Source organism: Lichtheimia ornata, assembly GCF_029851405.1.
Source record: "Lichtheimia ornata isolate CBS 291.66 chromosome Unknown scaffold00023, whole genome shotgun sequence".
Lineage (NCBI taxonomy): Eukaryota > Fungi > Mucoromycota > Mucoromycetes > Mucorales > Lichtheimiaceae > Lichtheimia > Lichtheimia ornata.
In genome coordinates this window covers 261,693-284,128 of record NW_026695343.1, presented here as the reverse complement: position 1 = coordinate 284,128, position 22,436 = coordinate 261,693, and the positions used below count along the sequence as shown (strand labels likewise).

General features: G+C 43.9%; 11 protein-coding genes across 11 annotated transcripts; 8 read left to right on the top strand and 3 right to left on the bottom strand.

Moving 5' to 3' along the window:
- Positions 1–47: 47 nt before the first annotated feature.
- O0I10_005690 (uncharacterized protein) lies at positions 48–443 on the bottom strand (the record flags this gene model as incomplete). Its single annotated transcript, XM_058485728.1, has 1 exon — positions 48–443. The coding sequence occupies one exon, from the start codon at positions 441–443 to the stop codon at positions 48–50; it is 396 nt and encodes a 131-aa protein (XP_058343563.1).
- Positions 444–801: 358 nt separating this feature from the next.
- Positions 802–2,517, bottom strand: O0I10_005689 (uncharacterized protein; the record flags this gene model as incomplete). The annotated part of the gene is made up of 3 exons (XM_058485727.1): positions 802–1,764; positions 1,830–2,167; positions 2,268–2,517. 3 exons carry the CDS (start codon positions 2,515–2,517, stop codon positions 802–804), a joined length of 1,551 nt encoding a protein of 516 aa, XP_058343562.1.
- A 117-nt stretch (positions 2,518–2,634) lies between these two features.
- Positions 2,635–3,075, bottom strand: O0I10_005688 (uncharacterized protein; the record flags this gene model as incomplete). The annotated part of the gene is made up of 2 exons (XM_058485726.1): positions 2,635–2,750; positions 2,829–3,075. The coding sequence occupies 2 exons, from the start codon at positions 3,073–3,075 to the stop codon at positions 2,635–2,637; spliced, it is 363 nt and encodes a 120-aa protein (XP_058343561.1).
- Positions 3,076–3,617: 542 nt separating this feature from the next.
- Positions 3,618–4,073, top strand: O0I10_005687 (small nuclear ribonucleoprotein F; the record flags this gene model as incomplete). Its single annotated transcript, XM_058485725.1, has 4 exons — positions 3,618–3,626; positions 3,684–3,809; positions 3,872–3,936; positions 4,013–4,073. 4 exons carry the CDS (start codon positions 3,618–3,620, stop codon positions 4,071–4,073), a joined length of 261 nt encoding a protein of 86 aa, XP_058343560.1.
- Positions 4,074–4,499: 426 nt separating this feature from the next.
- On the top strand, positions 4,500–5,958 carry O0I10_005686 (uncharacterized protein; the record flags this gene model as incomplete). Its single annotated transcript, XM_058485724.1, has 4 exons — positions 4,500–4,566; positions 4,619–4,795; positions 4,854–5,546; positions 5,615–5,958. 4 exons carry the CDS (start codon positions 4,500–4,502, stop codon positions 5,956–5,958), a joined length of 1,281 nt encoding a protein of 426 aa, XP_058343559.1.
- Positions 5,959–6,144: 186 nt separating this feature from the next.
- O0I10_005685 (uncharacterized protein) lies at positions 6,145–7,273 on the top strand (the record flags this gene model as incomplete). The annotated part of the gene is made up of 4 exons (XM_058485723.1): positions 6,145–6,325; positions 6,382–6,682; positions 6,743–6,890; positions 6,959–7,273. The coding sequence occupies 4 exons, from the start codon at positions 6,145–6,147 to the stop codon at positions 7,271–7,273; spliced, it is 945 nt and encodes a 314-aa protein (XP_058343558.1).
- Positions 7,274–7,473: 200 nt separating this feature from the next.
- On the top strand, positions 7,474–9,241 carry O0I10_005684 (RuvB-like 1; the record flags this gene model as incomplete). The annotated part of the gene is made up of 7 exons (XM_058485722.1): positions 7,474–7,635; positions 7,696–8,157; positions 8,222–8,371; positions 8,440–8,595; positions 8,658–8,764; positions 8,822–9,016; positions 9,082–9,241. The coding sequence occupies 7 exons, from the start codon at positions 7,474–7,476 to the stop codon at positions 9,239–9,241; spliced, it is 1,392 nt and encodes a 463-aa protein (XP_058343557.1).
- A 114-nt stretch (positions 9,242–9,355) lies between these two features.
- Positions 9,356–13,167, top strand: O0I10_005683 (uncharacterized protein; the record flags this gene model as incomplete). Its single annotated transcript, XM_058485721.1, has 4 exons — positions 9,356–11,002; positions 11,071–12,014; positions 12,073–12,326; positions 12,389–13,167. 4 exons carry the CDS (start codon positions 9,356–9,358, stop codon positions 13,165–13,167), a joined length of 3,624 nt encoding a protein of 1,207 aa, XP_058343556.1.
- Positions 13,168–13,703: 536 nt separating this feature from the next.
- Positions 13,704–17,166, top strand: O0I10_005682 (uncharacterized protein; the record flags this gene model as incomplete). The annotated part of the gene is made up of 4 exons (XM_058485720.1): positions 13,704–15,143; positions 15,205–16,097; positions 16,161–16,414; positions 16,475–17,166. 4 exons carry the CDS (start codon positions 13,704–13,706, stop codon positions 17,164–17,166), a joined length of 3,279 nt encoding a protein of 1,092 aa, XP_058343555.1.
- A 356-nt stretch (positions 17,167–17,522) lies between these two features.
- On the top strand, positions 17,523–19,130 carry O0I10_005681 (uncharacterized protein; the record flags this gene model as incomplete). The annotated part of the gene is made up of 1 exon (XM_058485719.1): positions 17,523–19,130. One exon carries the CDS (start codon positions 17,523–17,525, stop codon positions 19,128–19,130), a length of 1,608 nt encoding a protein of 535 aa, XP_058343554.1.
- A 1,284-nt stretch (positions 19,131–20,414) lies between these two features.
- Positions 20,415–22,323, top strand: O0I10_005680 (uncharacterized protein; the record flags this gene model as incomplete). The annotated part of the gene is made up of 4 exons (XM_058485718.1): positions 20,415–20,514; positions 20,575–21,106; positions 21,164–21,515; positions 21,592–22,323. The coding sequence occupies 4 exons, from the start codon at positions 20,415–20,417 to the stop codon at positions 22,321–22,323; spliced, it is 1,716 nt and encodes a 571-aa protein (XP_058343553.1).
- Between the last annotated feature and the right edge of the window lie 113 nt (positions 22,324–22,436).

Genomic DNA, 22,436 nt, shown 5'->3' with positions numbered 1-22,436 from the left:
TATATACTGAATAGAGTGGGGGGTTATGGTGGTGGTGGTGGTGGTGTTTACAGAGCCGGTTGCTTGGCATTTGAAAGATGATGATGACGATAAATAGGAAGAGCAAGAACCAATTGTTGAGAATGGTTGTTCATAGGTTGTGGTGGAGGTGGAGAAGGTTTTGATGTATTCTCTTGTTCGTAGTGGTCATCGAATTCATCATCGCATGATAATTCATCAAAGCAAGCATCAAGCCAACTTTCTTCCTGTGCTCTTTCACTGGAAAGACAAGTCATGAGTGTATTTCGAACAAGGACTTGTCGTCTTAATTCTGTTGGATGAGACAGCTTGCCGAGAGAAATTTGAGCAATATGGTCTGTACTGAAAACAGAAACATAGCAATAAAACGTAGTAGTAGTAGTAGTATTGGTAGTATTATCCATGCTTGTTGTAGTTTCCATCATGGTGATAAGGAAAAAAGAGAGAGGAGGATGAGGAGAGAAAAAGAGAAAGCGGAAACAATTCTACAACATTGGATGGTAGAATTCTGAATGTGTTCAAGAGAGAGTGCTTGTGTGTGTGTTGGATGGGTTAAAGAGAAAAAAAAAAGATGGGAGAACGAAAAGGAGAACGGGGCAAGTAAAACGACGATTTGCAGGAAACCCTTTTCCGCATAAAGATAAGAACGCCACCGGTGGTACAAAATACGCACATCCCTCCCCCAATTTCACTGCCACCACCTGCTGCTTGCTCATCCAAACGCCCTGTTGTATCACTTGCACACATGCACACACACACTTGTACTTCTTCTCCCCCCCTTATTTATTGATGCAGGTAAATAGTACAAACAACGTCAAATATCAAGTGAAGGCCAATGATAAACAATACAAGCTGGATCATGTTGTCTACTTTTTGCTGTTGTAATAACAAAGGTCGTCCCTTGTTGCCATGGTTCCCCTCCACGGATGATGATGATGTTGTGGTTGACCCCTTGCCCTGTTGTGGATGACTTGTTGTTGTAGGTCGTAAAACCTTGAGATCATCAATGTTCCCTTGTTGAAATAGTTGGTTGAGTTCATTGACCAATAATTCAGCACGTTTGCGTCTCTCAACGGAGGCCAGCTCATTCTTCAAGGCACGTTCACGTTCAAACATGTCCCGTTCCATGGTCTTGCGTTTTTCACTGACATAGCGTGAAATGTACAGATTCATGTTTTGTTCATGGCGTGTACGAAGAGCATGCATTCGATCCACGGTCTCAGCCGACGTGAGTGTAGATGCTGTGAGTGTGGATGACATGGTTGAAGATGAAATCATGATTTGAGAAGCACGCCAAGTGACGAATTTTGTTGCTGTCGATCGTCTCAAATGTTCGATATGCGAATAGAATAAAGCATCTCGTAAATCATCGACATGCGTGGTATCGGGAAGGATAAAAGGGTTGCATGTTGTTGTAAATGTTTCAATGCCATTCTCGTCAAGTTCTCGCAGTACATCCTTCTTTAATTCATTCTCCTGATCTTGTGTCAGCTGAGGGTCGTGCTTAATGATCACCGGGATGACGTTGCACAAATGATGAATGGCGCGCATGTACTCAATATCCACTCGCTTAAAGCGATCCAATACCACATAAATACATGCATCGACGTGGGTATGGGCTCCATAGGGATTGTGTACAAGCCGTGTCACTTCAGGTGTATTGGGATACATTGGATTCAACATGTTGCTCGTCTTTTGAAATTGTCGTTCAATATAAGATGCCACCGACGTAATGACTGATTGTGCCTTTGTAAAGTCGTAGTAGGGGTAAGTGAGTGAGTGGGGGAAGGTGGGGTGGTCATATCACTCACATCAATGCAAGCACCATAACCAGGTGTATCCACAAGACAAATATTTTTGATAAAGATCTGATGGTCATTGGATTGATGTTGTTGCTGTTGCTGTTGTTGATTGTCTCTACTCCAAAAGGGAGCTGTCATGGTACTTGCAAATGTCTCCTGAATATTTAATCCAATCTCATCTTTGGCAAAAGAGGACGCTTCATCATATTCTTCTTCCTTTTCTTCGTCTGTTTCCAAGAAATTCGTCATGAAGGATGGATTGCTGCATTCGACATCGGTTGCTACTTCACAAGCAGTGATCTCGGGTAACATTGTCAACGCTTGAATCATGGCTGTCTTGCCAATACCTGGCCAATAATAGCAAGCATGTCATTCAGTTTCCTCCTCCTCTCTCCCCCAACCCAATTGCCTATCACACATCATCATCATCATCATCACCAAACCCACCAGAGTCACCACAAACAATCACTCGTAGATGCCCAATATCTTGCCGTGTAATGCCCAAAGGTTGAATCATGACCTGGGGAACCACAAGCTCCGCATTGCTATCGTCCCTTAAAGACCATGCCGCTGACGAGTTTTCCGTTTTTGCATAAGCAGGCGACTTTTCACTCGAATAGTCATCGCTCCAATGATCTGACAATGTGCGTTGTTGTCTTTGAAAACGACGAGGGATGGTGTTTTCCAATGGCTCCATCAAGAGTAGATTTCAAATGAGGGTGAACAAGGTGTGAAAAAGAGATAAAGAGACAGAGAGAGAGGATAAAATCCGCATACAAAAGAGAATGAATTATATTATCATGAAGTTGTTGCTCTATTTCAAGTTGGGTGCTACATTCTCATCCCACATCTTTTTGGCACGTCCAGATACATCAGCATGGATGATACGATGTGCTACATCGGCCACTTGATCATTCCACTGTTCCTTGACTGATATACAATGATAAATAAAACTTGTGTTGGAACGAACCTCTATCCCTCCCTCCCTCTCTCCATCCATTCATTTACCTGTAGGCACAAGACGAGTGGTAAGATAACGCTTCGATTCACCAATAATAGAAAGGTTTTGACGCGTCGATTGGTAAGGCGAGGGCGACTTGCTAGCGGTACCGGCCGCAACGTGATCGAGCGTGGTCTTTGCATCGTCCAAGCGCATGCGAATGTTGTTGGTATTGTTGGTAACGTCAATGCGCAACTTGTACGTCACTGCAGCAACAGCTAGCACACCAGCCAGTAATGAAACTGTCCTTGGCATTGTTGATATATAGCGATGAGTGTCGGTTCAAGGGTAAAAAAAAAGGTTGTTTAAAAGGCAGGTCACTCGAAGCTGCTGGGGGTGGGTGGGTTATCACTTCCGCCAATCAATGATCTTTGGGTTTCCATGGCAACAACATCCACACTTCTCTCTCGTAGCAAAAGGATGGATACGTTTATTAAACCTACAACGCTTTTACAAGTCTTAAAGAAACAATGTTTTTGGTTGCTAAAATAAAGCGTTGTCAAGAAGAATAAGAAAAAGTTCATCTTTTTACAGTGATCGATCCTATGAAGAAGGCTGATCATAGCTAGCTTACAATATCCAATAAGCTGTCGTATCTTTATATAATAAATGGTATTCTGTATACAAAGTTTTCTATTCTACAATGGATGCAAATCAAGCTGTTGTTGTAGTAGTGAGAGGGTCAAGATGGGTCGGCCAATCACAAGGTGTGGGAGGCGGCTGCCCAAAAAGAAAAAATTGGGCTTTGTGTGTGGCTCGCTTCTTCGGACAGCCCTTCAACGCGTTATCCTAATACTATGGCCTCTGTAAGTGGCATCGTATGCTTTGATCCGTGCTCTTTGACTCATGAAACCTTTGCATAGTTTGTACCCACCAATCCAAAGCCATTCCTGAATGAATTGACCGGCAAACCCGTCATTGTCAAGCTCAAATGGGGCGGCGAGTACAAAGGCTATCTCATGTCGGTGGATGGTTATATGAACCTTCAGGTAGGGGATAGGATACGGCAAGCTTGCATCGGATCGCTTGTTTCTAATGGCTCTCATCATAGCTTGCAAACACCGAGGAGTTCCAAGAAGGTGTCTCTGTGGGTACCTTGGGTGAAGTGTTGATCAGGTATATATATATATACATACAACGTCGCTTGGATATACGTCGTCGTGGATGCTTATTCTCTCCTCCTTCATGATAGATGTAACAATGTTCTTTACATTCGTGCAGCCGATGAGGATACGGAAATGCAGCAGCAATAGCATCGCATACGCATCTCGCCTTTTATTATTGTCATTTTGCCTCGTATACACAAACACATGCAACATACACACTCTCTCGCTCTATTCTCGCTTTGCCTTTCTTTCAACTCATCCATCAGCACAAAATAAATTCCAAGATCTCCCCATTTGATGATGATTTCCAAGGGAACAACAACACGCTTTATATGATATCGGATGATTGGGTCAACGACATTGCTGGTCATAAAGAGCATGAAAGGAGAAGGAGGTGATGGTGATGGTGGCTTGATACTAGGACTATGGCAAGGGGGAGATTTCTGATCCTGATGGATGTGTGTTGTATAATGCACATGGGTTGATGTGTAGAGTAAGTATGACATCTGACACACCTTTGGGATACAGGATTATATTCCGGATCTTCTTTTCCCATACGATTATGACTCTTTGATGATCGGCAACGTCTTTTTATATACATCTTGGATCACTCTTACACTCGTTACCATCGAAGCAGCTGGTACATAATAGAAAGTTATTCTCGTGTACATGATGCTTATGGCATGATTTAGATACGGGTGCTGATGAATGCGGAGCCGACAATACAGCAGAGTTGAGCCATTACAGCCGGCCATTACATGTTGGATCCATCTTCATCATTTGTGGGGCATCCTTGTTAGGCGTAGCAATACCTATCTTGTCGAAATTCGTTCCTCCACTTTCTATTCCTGACAATGTCGTCACTTATGGTACATCATGCTAACAATTTGTATCTTGTTGATTGATTGATGTATCCTATGTATGTAGGCAAATCATTTGGAGTGGGGGTTATCCTGGCAACTGCATTTGTTCACATGTTGGTGCCTTCGTTCGAAAAGCTCGCGTCGCCTTGTCTAGGATACGTATGGAATGAAGTTTATCCAGCGTTTGGTGGATTATTTGCCATGTGTGCTATCTTGATCATGCAGCTCATCGAATACTTTGCCTCCAACGAGCTTGAGCATCATTTCAGAGATCTCGAAGAATTACAACCACCACATCCTACAACAACCTGCTCATTCAATAACCGACCTACAGCAACAGCAGCAGCCGTTGTGTGTGATCACCAATCCATTGACCGGGCTACTATTGTTGATGGGTACCTCTCGCATCCTTCACCTAGCAACACTCTCCTTCATCCTCCTCCCCATCCTCCTGCTCCTCGTCTTCCACCTCCACCTCCGCCATCTACTTCTACTTCTACTTCTACTACTACTATTACTACTATCCAGCAGAATCAACGTGATAAACGCTATCATCCATTCAACACGTGTCCGGCACACAGTCATTTCAGCAACCAGTCTGATGAATTGAAGGATAAGAAACGGTATCTCAATACGATTGTACTGGAATTTGGCATCCTTGCGCATTCAGTAATCATCGGCATCACTTTGGGCGTCTCTCCACAATCCGAATTCGCTACTTTGCTTGTTGCCATTTGTTTTCATCAATTCTTTGAAGGTATGGTTGTTGGGTGGGCGGATGGAAACATGGGATAAGCTAATAAATGGGTTGTGTACTGTATATAGGGTTTGCATTAGGTGCAAGGATAGCCGAGGTCAAGATGATATGTTTGGAAAAGGCAACCATCATGTGCATGTGTTTTACATTGACGACACCCATCGGGACAGCCATTGGCGTTGGTATTTCATCAGGCTATAACCCCAAATCACAAACGGCCTTGCTTACCCAAGGGATCTTCGATTCGATATCAGCCGGCATTTTGATTTATGTGTCATTAGTGGATCTGATGGCTACAGAGATGCTCTTTGATGATAGGTTCAAGGCAATGAAGCCCATTACACGCATAGGATGCTTTTTCTTTGTATTTGCAGGCGCAGCTGTCATGGCGGTGATTGGTATATGGGCATAATAATAAGAATAGTACTCAACCCCTTGTAATGTAGTAACAATGCGTACGTCCACATCGTAATAGCATCAACCCCCCTGTCGTTTTACCACATCATTTTATCATAATCTAAAACCATTGCATTTTACCCATTCATTGCAAATAGAGGTTCTTTATTTCTCTTTTTTTCTTTTTCTATCGCTTTCATCCATGATTGATTCAGAGTTTACACGTCGTCCTGTTACACCGCCTGAAGAAACCAGAAGAAAGTCCACTGTCCTTGCTGATTTGAATCAACCCACGAGCGTCCGTTCTACCAAGCCAATGAGTGGTACTACTCCTACTAGTCATATTACTACAACCGATGCTACTACTACTGCACCATCGATGCGTAAGTTAAAGGTTCAATTGTAAAAGGGCTCCATGCTGATAATACGAGGCATACAGAGGATCCTACTGCTACTACCAGTAGCAGCAGCAGCAGCAGTGGCAGTAGTGAGCGAACCGAAGTGACCCAACGCATCGAACGCCAAATTTATCAGCTTTTGCAATGGGAGAATCCTATAAGATCCGCTGTCACCCTTGGTGTCATTCTTTTAAGTCTTATCTTGGCACGCTCATACTCGCTTTTGCAAATTGGTGCTGCCTTGTTGACTATTGGGATTGGTCTCAATTTGATTTATGTGACATTTGTTGTGCAGACACAAAAGGTGTTTAGCGACTCTAAAAACCCGGTGCATCCTTACAGGTATGAAAGAAGAAGCATTCATCGTCTCGTCTTTGATCATCCATCTAATGCTTTTAATAGTGGTGTGATTGGTCGCAAGGAAGACTTTACGAGCATTGATAAACGTACTGTTCACCATTATAGCTCATTGGCCGTTGATATTGCCGAGACAGTGATTCGTGCCCTTGCACGCATTGTATTTATTGAAGATAGCATGACTAGCTTAAAGGTAAGATTTTGCTTTATAGCTGGCTATTCATGTCTCCCCTCCACTCATCATGCATGACATTGTTGTAGTGGCTCGTTATCTTTTACTTGACATGGACCGTTTCAGCACACGTGTCGAGCCGTACCATTATTGGTTTCTTTGTGGTCTCGGCGTTTGTGTTCCCCCGGCTCTACATGTCTAACAAGGGTATTATCGATTCCCATATCCAACATGGCGAAGCGGTCATCAAGCAACAACTATCCACTGCCCAGGCTTTTGTTGAAGATAATGTTACCGATGCCAGTGCCAAAATGAAAGCCTACTTTGCAAAGGCTGGTACCTCTGGCACTGATGCAAAGAACTCCCTCCAGAATACTTCAGCTACTATGAAAAAGACCGAGTAATAATAATAAAATGCTTTTTATTTGACATCCCTATGATGGGTGGCTATACATAATGATAACGTGTAGCATAAGAATGGTGCAACAACAATAAGTGCGTGCGCTGTCGGAATCAAGAAGAATTGTTGCTTGAAGAAACGCGTCGTCGGCACAAAGAGGAAGGAAATTCTTTTTCTTTATCCAGACTCCACACAACTCACACAATGACATCGACCAACAACACCATGCGAATCGAACAAGTCAAGAGCGCACCACGCGAACAACGAGTAGCAGCGCATTCACACATTAAGGGTCTTGGTTTACGTGACGACGGCTCAGCAGAGCCTATTCATTCCGGCTTTGTCGGTCAAGAGAATGCAAGAGAAGTGAGTTGGATCTCTCCCATGGACGACGATCGAGCCACTTACTTACTGAATTATGCATAGGCATGTGGTGTCGTTGTCGAGTTGATCAAGTCAAAAAAGATGGCAGGCCGTGCGCTCTTGTTGGCAGGTGCTCCCGGCACTGGCAAGACAGCTATTGCCATGGCTATCTCACGTGAATTGGGTCCCAAGGTGCCTTTTCGCCCCATTGTCGGTTCTGAAGTCTATTCATCCGAGATCAAAAAGACCGAGGTCCTCATGGAGAACTTTCGTCGTGCCATTGGTCTTCGTATCAAGGAAACCAAGGAAGTCTATGAAGGCGAAGTGACTGAACTCACTCCAGAAGAGACCGAGAATCCTTTGGGTGGCTATGGCAAAACCATCTCTCATGTCATTATCGGCTTAAAGACTGTCAAGGGTACCAAGCAACTCAAATTGGATCCAAGCATCTATGAGTCTATCCAAAAGGAGCGTGTTGCTGTCGGCGATGTCATTTACATTGAAGCGAATACAGGTGCTGTCAAGGTAAGGTTATATATAGAATCCTAGGATTGGAAGCGTGTATACTAATGGATGATGATGATGATAGCGTGTGGGTCGTTCAGATGCATTTGCTTCAGAGTTTGATTTGGATGCTGAGGAGTATGTTCCATTGCCCAAGGGTGATGTACACAAGAAGAAGGAAGTGATCCAGGACGTTACATTACATGATTTGGATGTGGCCAATGCCAAACCTCAGGTAATATACATATAATACAAGGTTGGTTGAGGATGGCTTTTCTCATACACATACGTTGATGATGATAGGGCGGTCAAGATATCATGTCCATGATGGGTCAACTTCTCAAGCCAAAAAAGACAGAGATCACTGAAAAGTTGAGGAAAGAGATCAACAAGGTTGTCAACAAGTATATTGACCAAGGCATTGCCGAGCTTGTACCTGGTGTGTTGTTCATTGACGAGGTAAGATGGATGAGACGTTGAAGGGATCAACGAGAAAAAGCTGGACTAACACCCAACATTAGGTTCACATGCTTGATATTGAATGCTTTACGTACCTCAACCGTGCACTTGAATCACCATTATCACCTATTGTCATTTTCGCTACCAACCGAGGCATGTGTACTATTCGGTAAGTGAAACGTTATGATGCTCAAGGTAAAAGCAAATGCTAATGCGTTTGATATAGAGGCACCGAAGATATTGTTTCACCACATGGTATCCCTATTGATCTTCTCGATCGTTTGTTGATCATCCGAACACTTCCATATACCATTGATGAGATCAAGGTTATTATCAACATCCGAGCCAAGACAGAGGGTTTGACAGTGGACGAGGCAGCAGTGGATAATATTGCACAAACGGGTGTGAATACGTCACTCAGGTGAGGGAAAAGGATGCTGCATGAAAAAGGAAATACTCATGTATATATATATATACATTTAATAGATATGCTGTACAACTCTTGACCCCAGCAAGCATCATGTCACAAATCAATGGACGCGAGTCGATAACACTGGATGATATTCAAGAAGTGGATGGCTTATTCTTTGATGCCAAAAAATCTGCACAGCTGTTGGTGGAACAGGATTCAAAGTTTATTGTATAGCTTCAACAATAAAAGGGGGTTTGATCATTGGCCTTTTTAAGAACCTTCTCTTTCTTTTGTATCTGTTGCCCTTTTCCCCTCTCCCTCCCCACCCTCCAAACCCTATCTTTTATTATGTTGGGTGCATTTCCTCCTCGCGTACCTCGACTTGATGGTATCCCACGACCAGAGGCATTTCCAAGAGGACTTCCTGGTGTCCCTCGACCCGAGGTATTTCCAAGGAGAGCGGCTAACAACAACTCGAGAACAACAACAACAACAACAACAACAACAACAACACAGCAAAGACCGAGACAGCACTATTATCGGAAGATAGAGCAACAAACGCAACGTAAATTCACCGTAGTACCATGCGTGTCATTGACGACAGGATATATGGTGAACCCCACAACAATGGCAGCCAAGTGGGACACGTTTGAGAATGTCAAGATTGTTATCAACTACAATTTTCGGAAAATCACCATCTACTTTTCGACATGGATAATCCTTACGGTGGACGAGTTGCATAGGCTCGATGAGCAAACAGTGTACAAAGCCGAGTTTGATTTTCGCGACCTTGAAGTGCATAGTTTACACCCTGAGAAAGATGGCAGCCAAGGCTTTGCTTATTTCACTTTGATTGCCAAACATCCACCTCAGTATTGGAAAGAGGATCCTGCACCCTTGTTTACAAAGCAACAATCAAAATGGACACGTTCAACAGAGATCCCCATGTATGATGGTACAACTTCGATGCCATCTATCAGCCCATTACAACGACAACAGGAAGATGTTACACAGTACCTGCCACTCGGCGAATGGACTGCATTTCGGTTAAAGATCTCGCTTACATCAGGAAGTGGCAAGAACCGGTTCCATGAGGTACTTGAGTTGGCAACAGCAAGTCGATTGGTTCCCCATCCCAATACACGCTATCGATGTGACAAGAAGCTCTTTGTGGTGGATGCATTTGACTACATGATGCGGTTGCCAGGCACCAGCACGCGTCGTCATGGATTGTCGTCGGCAACGATTCCGAGCGCCATTTTCGAAAATTTTGACATGTACTACACGCTTGAGTCGTACTTTTCACACCGAATCCTTATTCCTGCCACCGTGGACGAGACGTTTTATTCATTGTATGCAGACATGACACCTACTCAAGCCTATAGCGCATTACGCTACATGATGGCCATGGTGGATACAGGTCTTGATGATGATGATGACGACAGCAGCACTGTTACGGGTGGTGCAACAAGTAGCATTGAATCACGGCATATTTGGAACCCCACTGAAGCCCTACGTGATTTAATGCGAAAGCCGCTCTTTGCCGACATGGTAAAGGAAACCACCCCACGCAACAAACGAAAGAACAAGGACAATGTCAAGATTCGAAAGGTGCTTGTCACACCGACCTCGCTTATTTACGAGCTGCCACAAAGTGAACCTGCCAACCGTGTACTACGTCACTATAAGCAACATGCCGATCGCTTTATTCGAGTCCAGTTTATTGAAGAAGGTCAACATCGTCTTCAAACTTCGTCACGTCCCCACCACAGCAGCGCGGAGGTTTATCAACGTATTTCACATGCACTCAAATACGGGATCCAGGTTGGACAGCGTCATTATGAGTTCCTTGCCTATTCAAGTTCCCAACTACGTGAACATGGATGCTGGTTCTTTGCATCGACGGATACCTTGAATGTTGACATGATTCGTGAGTGGATGGGTGATTTCTCTAATGAGCATGTTGTGGCCAAGTGTGCTGCTCGTATGGGCCAGGTAGGTGTGATTTGCATGTGTGGGAAGATGTATATGCATGATGTTTATATTTGTTTATGATGATGTAGTGCTTTTCGTCGACGTATCCCACTGTGCAGTTACAAAAGAACCAGGTGTTGGAGATGAAGGATGTCATACGGGAGGTGCGCTCAGAGGAAAATCCTGAGGAGGCTCCAAAAGTATATACATTTTCGGATGGTGTTGGATGCATCTCGTCTAGCTTGGCAATGATGGTGGCTACGAAGATGCGATTATCAGGCACAGCTTATCCTAGTGCGTTTCAATTCCGTTTGGGTGGTGCCAAAGGCGTCTTATCAGTATCTCCCACGATTCCCGGTGGCAAACTTGCATTACGGCCAAGCCAGAAAAAGTTTGATTCGAATCATCGCATGCTTGAAATCAATCGTGTATCCACTCGCTCGATCGCTTTCCTCAACAGGCAAATCATTGTGATCCTTTCTACGTTGGGTGTGGCTGATGAGGCGTTTTTGGATTTGTTGCATGAAATGCTTGAGGAGCTCGATTGTATCACGTCCGATCCAGATCGCTGCATAGCCATGTTACGCGCCAATTCAGATGAAGATGGCATATCACGCGAAATGGCAGCTTTGGTCCAACATGGTTTTCTTGCATCGGGTGATCCTTACATTGCCCATTTGCTCCATGTGTATCGCTTATGCAAACTCAAGGAGGCCAAAAAGCGTGCCAAAATTCCCGTGGTCAAAGGGGCACATGTACTTGGTGTCATGGATGAAACCAATACCTTGAAAGAGGACGAGGTGTTTTGCCAACTTTCGGATTCCAGCCACACTGAAGCATCACGTCATATTGTCACGGGCGAATGCCTCGTCTTTCGATCACCTTCCTTACACCCTGGCGATGCACGTGTCTTGAAAGCCGTTGATTGTCCAGAGCTTAAACATCTTCACAATGTCATTGTGTTCTCGTCAAAGGGCCAACGTGATGTCCCAAGCATGTTATCAGGTGGTGACCTTGATGGTGACACTTATAGGTAAAGAGCAAAATGGGATGAATGTATACAATAGCTGATAACATGAAATGTACAATAGCATTATATGGGATGAAAGACTCTATCCAAGCAGAGAGATGCGCAATAGAGAGCCCATGGATGTGACACCATTGGAACCCAAAAAGGTGGATAACGTGGAGATCAGCGACATTCATGACTTTTTTGTTGAATACATTGAAAACGACAACCTGGGTCTTATTGCCAATGCACATCTTGTTCGTGCTGATCTATCCGATGTTGGTGTATCGGATCCCATTTGTATGGAGTTGGCTCAATTACATTCGCATGCCGTTGGTAAGAAGTGATCCATCTATATGTATCAGCAACACACATGTATTAACAATGAGCAATCCAAGACTTTCCAAAGACAGGTGTCAAGGCAACTTTACCCGATCAAATGCGTGCTGGAGTCTATCCCGATTTCATGGAAAAGAAGGACAAGCCATCTTATGAGTCGCCAAAGATCCTTGGGCAGCTCTATCGCTCCATCAAATCGGGCGAGTTTCAGCATTATCGTGCCCAACTACGCACCAAGAAAACCGAGTACGACAAGCGTTTACGTTATCCTGGCATGGAAAAGTACATTGCACGAGCTCGGCGCATGAAGCGATATTATGATGAAGAATTGACGAGTCTCATGGACCAATTTGGTATCCCCACGGAAGCTGAATTCATGACGGGATGCATTATCCGCACGTATAGGCAGGATGAGCACAAGAGTTATTACGAGTTACGAAGCATGGCACGTCGAGAAATGATGCGACTCAAGGAACATTGGCGATGTAGCGAGTTTGTCACATTGAGGAAAAGGGCGAAAAAGTCACCTACGCGTGAGGAGGTTGAGCAAGATTGTGCCAAAGCAGCAGCCTTTTATTACGTGACCTATCATTGGGATGAACAAGAAAAGGCACAATTGTACTATGGCGCGTACCGCAAGAATCGCAATTTGCTACTTAGCTTCGCGTGGTTAGCACAAGATCTTCTTTTCAGGATTCTAAAGGAATATCAATTTGGCATCCTTGCACCCTGTCAAGACCCAATCGCACCCGTGGAAGAAGATTACGAGTCATTTGAAGAATACCTGGAGTCTGATTTTAGTGATGAGGAACCTGTTTCAGATGATGGTTGCTATTGAAGATATAAAGTATCATGTTTTTACTGGATATATGGGATTGGTGGGAGGAAAGGAGGTCAAGTTTGTATGGTAGTGCTCAAAAGGAAAGTAAAAGCAAGCGTGTATCCATGTGCCTTTGATACGCAACGGTCGTCGCTGATAGACAAGGTTCAACCCTGTCATTTACTGCTTACGATCTTTTACCATGTAATCTTAAGGCCAATGATTTCTCATCCGTTACACAGCTATAGCTTATCATCATCCATGATGGATCAACATCCCAAAACAACATAAAGACCAAGAAAGCTAAAGTCGTCGGAAAGGGATCAACGTGATTAAATGAGACGCTTGGGGATGATGAAAAGCTGTATGAAGTCCACATGATGCGGCATTGTATCGTATCTTTGTACCTTCTTAACCTTCAAGGACGTTCTTAGATGTTGTGCCCCGCCTGAACCATACAACTTTGTGTAATAGCTTGTTTCAAGATTCATTGCCTTCTACGTAAAGCCATCTTTTCTACCTTCTTTTTCCCGTAATCATCGTTTTAGTTCTCCATGCTGGGTGTATCTGGTAGTAAGGGGCCCAACAATCAACCCTACTCCACAAGGGTGCCCTGTGAGTCCTTGACAACGGGATTCATGGTGAATCCAACGACCATGGCAGCCAAGTGGACCACGACCAAAGATGTCAGTTTTATTATCAACTATCGCTTTCGACGAATCACCATAATTTTTTCAACGTATAAAGCGTACAAGGCCGAGTTTACTTTTCAAGATCTTGAAGTGCATAGCCTTCATCCTGAAGAATTCAAAGGGGAGAAACGTGCCTATTTCACCTTAATTGCCAAGCATCCACCACAATATTGGAAAGCGCTACATCCTTTATCCAAGCGTATTCGGTATGATGATATGCCTTGGATACGTGCAACAAGAATCGCCATGGACAAACAAACGGCCTCTCATATAAAAAAGGCATCACCAACACCACTGGAGCGTCAAGAAACGGTTACACAGTGTCTGGCACTTGGCGAATGGACAACGTTTCGAGTTTGCATATCACTTGATGGTGGTGGGTCAAGCCAAAGCCGAAAGGCTTTCAAATCAGTGCTATGGCACGCCATTAGTAGTCGACTGGTTCCACGCCCTAGCGTACGAAATCGATGTGATAAGAAATTCACCGTGTTGAATGCATACAACGGCACTACCACAACAACATCGGCGACTATTCCGAACAACATTCTAGAAAATTTTGACATGTACTACACGCTTGAGTCATACTTTTCATACCGTATCCTCATTCCTGCTACCATCGATGAAACGTTTTATGCATTGTATGCGAAAATGACACCTATTGAAGCTTCCCGTGCTTTGCAATACCTGACGGCTATGGTGGATACCGGTTTTCTTGATGATGACAATGACGACGAAGGTGATGATGATGATGATGATGAGGGCAGCCCTGGTGGTGGTAGTGGGAAAAGTGGCATTGATACACGACATATTTGGAAGCCCACGGAGGCGTTACGCGATGTCGTGAAGAACACAAACTTTGCCAATAATGCCTTATCCCGTGAAAAGAGTAAACACAAGGACCAAGTCATGATTCGCAAGGTGCTGGTAACTCCCACCACTCTACTTTTCGAATTACCTCAAAATGAAACTGACAATCGTGTGCTACGTTACTACAAGAATCATATCGATCGGTTTATTCGAGTACAATTTATCGAAGAAGGCCAACATCGACTTCAAACTTCTTCACGTCCCAATCATACCAGTACCAAAGTCTATCAACGTATCTCACACGCACTTAAGTATGGGATACAAATTGGAAATCGTCATTATGAGTTTCTTGCATACTCAAGTTCCCAGCTACGTGAACATGGATGTTGGTTCTTTGCATCGACGGATACCTTGAATGCTGATATGATTCGAAGTTGGATGGGTGATTTCTCTGGTGAGCGTATCGTTGCCAAGTATGCTGCTCGTATGGGTCAGGTATGTACATATGTTGATATCATTGTGTACAAAATAGGAATGCTTATGGTTGTTTTTATAGTGCTTTTCTTCAACTTCCCCAACCGTGGAATTGAAAAAGCACCAAATACAAAAGATCAAAGACATCACGCGAAATGGCTATACATTTTCTGATGGTGCAGGGCGTATCTCTACTAGCTTGGCCAAAAGGATTGCTATCAGAATGGGAAAACCAAAGGGTGCAGCATACACAAGCGCATTTCAATTTCGTATGGGTGGTGCTAAGGGTACATTAACCACATGCCCCGATATGAAAGATGACACACTTGCTTTGCGACCAAGTCAAGAAAAGTTCGATTCCTCTCATCGCATGCTTGAAATCAATCGCCTATCCACTCGTTCTATTGCTTCCCTCAATAGGCAAATCATTGTGATCCTTTCAACATTGGGTGTGGCTGACCACGTTTTCCTTGACTTGTTGCGTGAACTCCTCCAAGAACTCAATTACCTTAAATCAGACCCAGAGCGTTGCATAGCAACGTTACGAGCAAATTCGGATGAAGATGGCATATCACGCGACATGATTGCCTTGGTGAAATATGGATTTTTAGCTTCCGGTGATCCCTACATTGCACGGTTGCTACATGCGTATCGCTTACATAGACTCAAGGAGGTCAAGAAACGGGCAAAGATTCCGGTTGCCAAGGGAGCCCACTTGTTGGGTGTGATGGATGAGACCTGCACCTTGAAGGAAAACGAGGTCTTTTGTCACCTCTCTGGTTCTTCTGATCCTATCACCGGGAAATGCCTTGTTTTCCGTTTACCAGCCCTACATCCAGGCGATGCACGTATCTTGAAAGCAGTAAAGTGCTCAAACCTCAAACATCTACGTAATGTGATTGTGTTTTCGTCAAAAGGTGAACGTGATGTTCCAAGCATGTTGGCAGGTGGTGATCTTGATGGCGATACCTACAGGTAAAGCAGTGATAAATAAAACGGAAAACAGATAAATAGGATAGCTAACGTGATGAGACGCAGCATTATATGGGATAAACGATTGTATCCAAGCAAAAAGATGCGCAATAGAGAGCCCATGGATGTTACACCACTGAAGCCCAAGGAGGTGGATAAAGTGGAGATCACTCATATCCGAAAGTTTCTTGTTGAATACATTGAAAACGACAACTTGGGTCTTATTGCCAATGCCCATCTTGCTCTTGCTGATGCATTCCCTCTTGGTGTATCGGATCCCATATGTATGGAGCTGGCTCAATTACATTCGCACGCAGTTGGTAAGTTCACATGAATCTACATATCTACATGATATTGATACCAAGAACAATCCATCCAAGATTACCCAAAGACAGGCCGCAAGGCGACTTTAGATGGGTCATTGCGTCCTTTAGCTTACCCTGATTTTATGGAGAAAAATGACAAGCCGTCTTATGAATCTCAAAAGATCCTTGGACAGCTCTATCGGAACATCGACTCTGGAGAGTTTCAACATTATCGTGACAAACTACGCGTCAAAGACACGGAATACGATACACGTTTACGTTATCCTGGGATGGAGAAGTACTTTGATTTTGCTCGTCAAATGAAATGGAAATACGACAGTGAATTAAAGAGTCTCATGAATCAATATGGTGTCCCTACGGAAGCCGAATTTATGACGGGATGCATCATTCGATACAATCATCATGAGCGTAAGGAGTACGAACTACGAAGCATGGTGCGTAAGGAAATGATACAACTAAAAGAACGTTGGCGACGTGATGCATTCACCACGTTACAAAAAAAGGCGGGCAAAAAGGCACGTTTTAGGACCAAAGATATCGAACGAGATTATGCCAGAGCTGCAGCCTTTTATTATGTGACGTATCGCAAGGATGAACAAGAAAAGGCAGCATCGCGTCATGGTGGGCAGCGCAAAAATCACACCTTATTGCTTAGCTTTGCATGGTTGGCACAAGATCTCCTTTGCGACATTATTCGACGCTATCCTTATGGTGAACAAGAGGAACAGGAACAACCGATAAGATGATTTGGGGAGTCGGATTTTACATAGTGATCAGGAGAGCCTGTTTCAGCCTATGAGCATATAAAATAGCATGTTGTTGTTGTATTGATGATGATTATGCATATTGATGTTGAAGGGGAAAGGGGGTGAAAGAAGAAAAAAAATCCTATTGTATGCAATGCTGCAACCAAAAAGTGTATGCGTCCGCCTTTTTTACTTTCTCACTCACTCGTTGTTGTCTTTCTCTCTCTCTCTTTCTTGTGTTTGTGCATATACCCTTTTTTCTCTCTTAACTGCCATACCCCGCCAAAACAACATTCCCCTTTATCTTTTACGTTTCTTTCGTATCTGCCAGTCGCATTCCCAGGCTTCGATTTATTATGAATGACGACGACGGCCCTTCTTTGACAATGCATCTCGATCATGTCGCTACTGCTGTTGCTCCGCACCAACACCACCATGCTACTACTACTACTGATGAAGGCCCTTCTTTTCATGGTCGATTCCAAGAAACATATACCCGCCATAGCTATCGAACCGACGATACTACAACTGCTGGTCCTTATACACGTGCTGCTCGATATCAAGACGTAGCTACTTCACCACCATTCATGTTACCAGAAGCGTCTGCGTTACTTCCAACACATCATGAAGAAGAAGAGGAGGAAGAACAAGAAGAAGAGGAAGAAGATGAAGATGAAGAAGAGGAATTGGATGATGACGAAGAAGTGGATGATATTATGGATGAAGATGAAGAAGAAGAGGACGATGATCTTGTGGATCTTGCCAATCGAGCGTTTATTGCCACCTGCCAAAAGTTTGCAAGACAAAACTATCCCGAGTTTCGTCGACGAGCACCTTATTCATTTCTAGAGAGTTGGCATTTACACAGCATGTACAGCAAATCACAGCAAATTCTACTCGGCATTCCACACGCACAACCTGTTGTCTTGTTGTCGGGTGACGATTTCATGTTTACACCTCAGCTTGTTCAACAACAACATTTTGATCGCATGGAACAGCAGATGCAGTTTGATTGGAACGATGATGATTACGATACCAATCCACCGATGGATGATGACGATGATGTATTACTTGTCACTGCCAGATCACCTTTACCTGATGAATTTATGGATGAGAATACTTGGATGAGTAGTCGCCATAGTCACCATTTACAGCAATCACTTGTCGAAGATCAACTTCAGGATTTATCGGTTCAACCACTCTTAGGAAACGGATATCATGTCACCAATCCTGATATTGTGGATGACGACGACGATGATGATGATGAAGATGGGGAGGAAAATGAGGAAGAACGGCATGAAAATGAGCAACAAGAAGGAGGAGGAGGAGAACGATTTACAATGTCACCCGAGATTGTACACTGGTACAGATCAGCACAATATCATCGACCGCCTTCGACTATCTTTACTCCCGATTCGGACAATGAAGAACAACACGATGAGGAGGAACAAGTCGATTCATATCAGTCACTTGCAGATATGATGCCAGCCCCATCAGCTCCCCCAGCCGAAGAAGTGGTGATCCCCATTCCCCCAGCTGCTGCTGCCATGGTGACGCATGATGATGGTTATGGGTCTGTGCGGCAACAAGTTCGATCCATCGACACAAAGGATGATCATACCAACACCACCAACACCAACAATGATTACCGTATCTTTTATTATTTCGACTTGTATCATGTATCAACACGACTATCAGAAGCAATGGATATGGCCATGGATCGAATTGAGACCGATAATGGGAAGCAAGGCGTGGGCCAATTCTTTTTATTGCTTACAAGTGTATGGCGAATACTCTTTGTTTGCGTGGAGATGATTCTAGCCGACATTTTACTTGGAAGTTCCCATAGCAACAACACATCCTTGCCTCAACATCGTCAACAGCAACAACAACAGGATAATCATCAGCAGCCACCATTGCAGCATGAGCTGACTTTACAACAAAAGGCATCTGCATCCCATTAAGCGGGCCGGAAACCTAACCTTAACACACACACACGCACACACAACAATCATATATTCAACACCGCGATATCACAACACCTATACATAGCGTACTTGACTCTTCTTACCCATGCACAATCTATTATTCCTTTTTCCTTGTTCGATATCTTTATCTCTCTCACTCTCTTTCTTTTTTCCTTGTTGTTTTCTCTTTTTGCAATACTTTATACCTTTCCTTACCCAACTAGCCCCCCCTTCCAGTTCAATGAAGATATACCGTGTCCTGTATACTATTCAACCTATATATAATTTACTTTTACAACACGTCTTCTTGTGTGACATTCAATCCGGAAAGATTCGTCTGCGTGTGTGCATATGTAATAAGGGATATGAGTCAAGCGAGTTGTTGGCTTATTCAGTGGAGGAGGGGGCGGGGATGATTACCAGCCATCCATCGTTGGGTGGGTGATACATACGATCCGATCCACAGCTTACATATTTTACCCCCGAAACGAGATTGTTGGGATTGATGCAGGGCCCATACTTCCGGGGATCAGGAACATCACTTGTCTCTTATTATTAGTGCCATGTGTCAGTTACGCACATGAGATGTTGGGCACACATACTGCTAATACTACTACCACCCACCCATGCATTTACTGCAGCATGCACTAAAAGAAAGAGTCGAGACCTTGGTACATACATACTTTGCATATAACATTGCTGCAGCAATGGCACATACATAGCATCTACAACAACGTTCAAGTGATGTTCTTTCACACACACACAATCACACACACAAAAACCCCATATGGGCACGCATTGAATAATGACATGCTTGCATAATGACACACGTGTATATAGAACATTCATCTTTTTTCGGAATGCCCCTATTGCTGCTGCAGTGCAAAAGAAAATAAAGACGGTCCCGACTCCACTTTTTGTTTGTTGTTTATACGTATGGGTATGCAGATGTGTTGTTTCTTTTAAACAAACTACAGAATACCCCTCTTTTTTCATCCTTCTTGACAAAAGGGCAACATCTTTGAAAGGTGGAAGGGGAAGGGTGAAGGAAGAAGAATAGATGACATGTTCCTGAAAGGAATGACGCATAGGTTGCACACGCATTAAAAAAGAATCGAGAAAAGATCACCTCATTTTTTCGTCTTCCGAGGGCGGCGGACCAAGTTACCATACCTTCAATGCATGAAAATAAAGGCATTGCCCAAACAAATAAAAACATGCTCTTGTATCCTTCTCCTCTCTTCTTTTCTTCTTCTTTTCATTACCCTCTTTTCCCTTCGAATGAGTCAACAAGTGGATTTTTTGATTGTGGGCGCTGGCCCTGTTGGTTTATTGGCTGCCAATTTGATTTCTCAGGCAGGGTTCTCAGTAAGGATTCTTGGTAAGTAGCAAGGGATCTTGGTGTAAGAGGAACGCGTATGAACATACATCGTCTATGTAGATGTTGAATATGAGCCCAATCATTGGGGGCGTGGCGATTGGATCCATGGCCGTACCCTTGAGCTACTTGAAAGGGCAGGCCTAGCGGACGAGTTACTCAAAACAGGCGTCAAGGTCGATCAGATCTCATCGTATGCCAATGGCGAGCTGCAATCAAGTATACCTTTTGTGCCTGACAACGTTGAGTCCAAGCATCAATATCTCTTGTGTGTGGGGCAACACATTACCGAATCAAGCCTGGAAACCACTTTGACCAATCGTGATATTGCTGTGGAGCGGCCTGCCACTGTGATCAATATGGCTGAACAACCTGAAAACAAGACCCACCCCATTAGGGCCACCGTGATGCATTTACGCGATGAAGCACGTACCGAGCAACTCGATTGCAAGTACATTCTCTCATGTGATGGCGCACACAGCGATTGCCGAAGCCAGCTTGGCATTCAAACGGAAGGAGAAACGACTGAAACGCATGCTGGTGTCATTGACGCGTTGGTACGGACCAACTTTAACACTGGTAGAAAGGATGTTTGGTAAGTTTCAATAGGAAAGAGGAAGAAAGGGAGTAGATGACTCATGTTAGTACATAGCATGCTTCAAAATGATGTTGCAAAGACCATCAGCTTGTTTCCTCGTGAGAATGGCCTTACTCGCATCTTTGTTCACTTTGATGAAAATGAGATTGAGCTACGCAAGGAGCAATACAATCGCAACAAGATCCAGCTTGAGGATATCCAACGTGAGGCGAAACGTGGTTTACTACCTCATCGACTTGAATTCTTGGGTATCTTGTATTGGTCAGTGTATGTGGTGGGTCAACGTTTGGCCACTGCCATGGATGCTATGCAACATCGTGTATTCTTGTGTGGCGATGCAGCTCATTGTCAGAGCCCGACCTTGGGCCAGGGTGTCAACACGGGCTTTGGTGACATCTTCAACTTGGTATGTATAGAGAGGCGTGAGATCACATGGCTACGTGTGTACGTGTGTAACCCCTTTACTCACCTTTGCGAAATAGGTTTGGAAATTATGCATGGTGGAACGTGGCCACATTGATCGCAAAGTCTTGTCAACGTATGCATCTGAACGACGACCTGTAGCACAACAAGTGCTTGCCATCGACAAGGTAGCTGCCAAAGCAGCAGCAGGGCATCAATCCTCAAAGGAGTATTGCAACATTGTTCAAGAGCATCGGTCCTTTACTAGTGGTTTTGGTATCCATTACAATGAAGAGAATGCATTCATTACACAACAAAGACCACAATCTGCTGGCTTGTTACAACCTGGTATGCGTGCACCCAATTACAAGGTCTTTCAATTCTCCTCTGGACGTAAAACTCGGTTGATGGATCAATTCGAATCCAAGGATTGGCTCTCTTTTTCGTTACTGCTTTTGGCTGATGATTTGACACGATCTCTGGATATGGCTCAAGCATTATGGCAATTCAAGTCGCCCTTGATTACGGATCCATGCCTTGTCATCACTACCAGTCCCGCTGATCGTATTGAATCCGAGTGTGCACCACAATTGGATGAGGAAAAGAAAAAATTGATCATGCTTGATAAGCTAAATCGAGCACAATGTCATGCTGCCTATCGGGGTGAGCAGCAACAACAAGATGGTGCAGCAACTGTGGTGGTGGTGAGACCTGATGGATACATTGGTACCATTATTCAAGGCTCAACGGCGGATCAGCTTACTACGGGCGTTCATCAATACTTTGATAGATTCATCAACAAATCCACATAGATTTATACATGCAACAACCCTTCCACCCCCACCTTTTGTTATATCATTCTCTCTGCAATATCCATATTCACACTCACACAACATCCATACACACAATTGCACATATATAAACC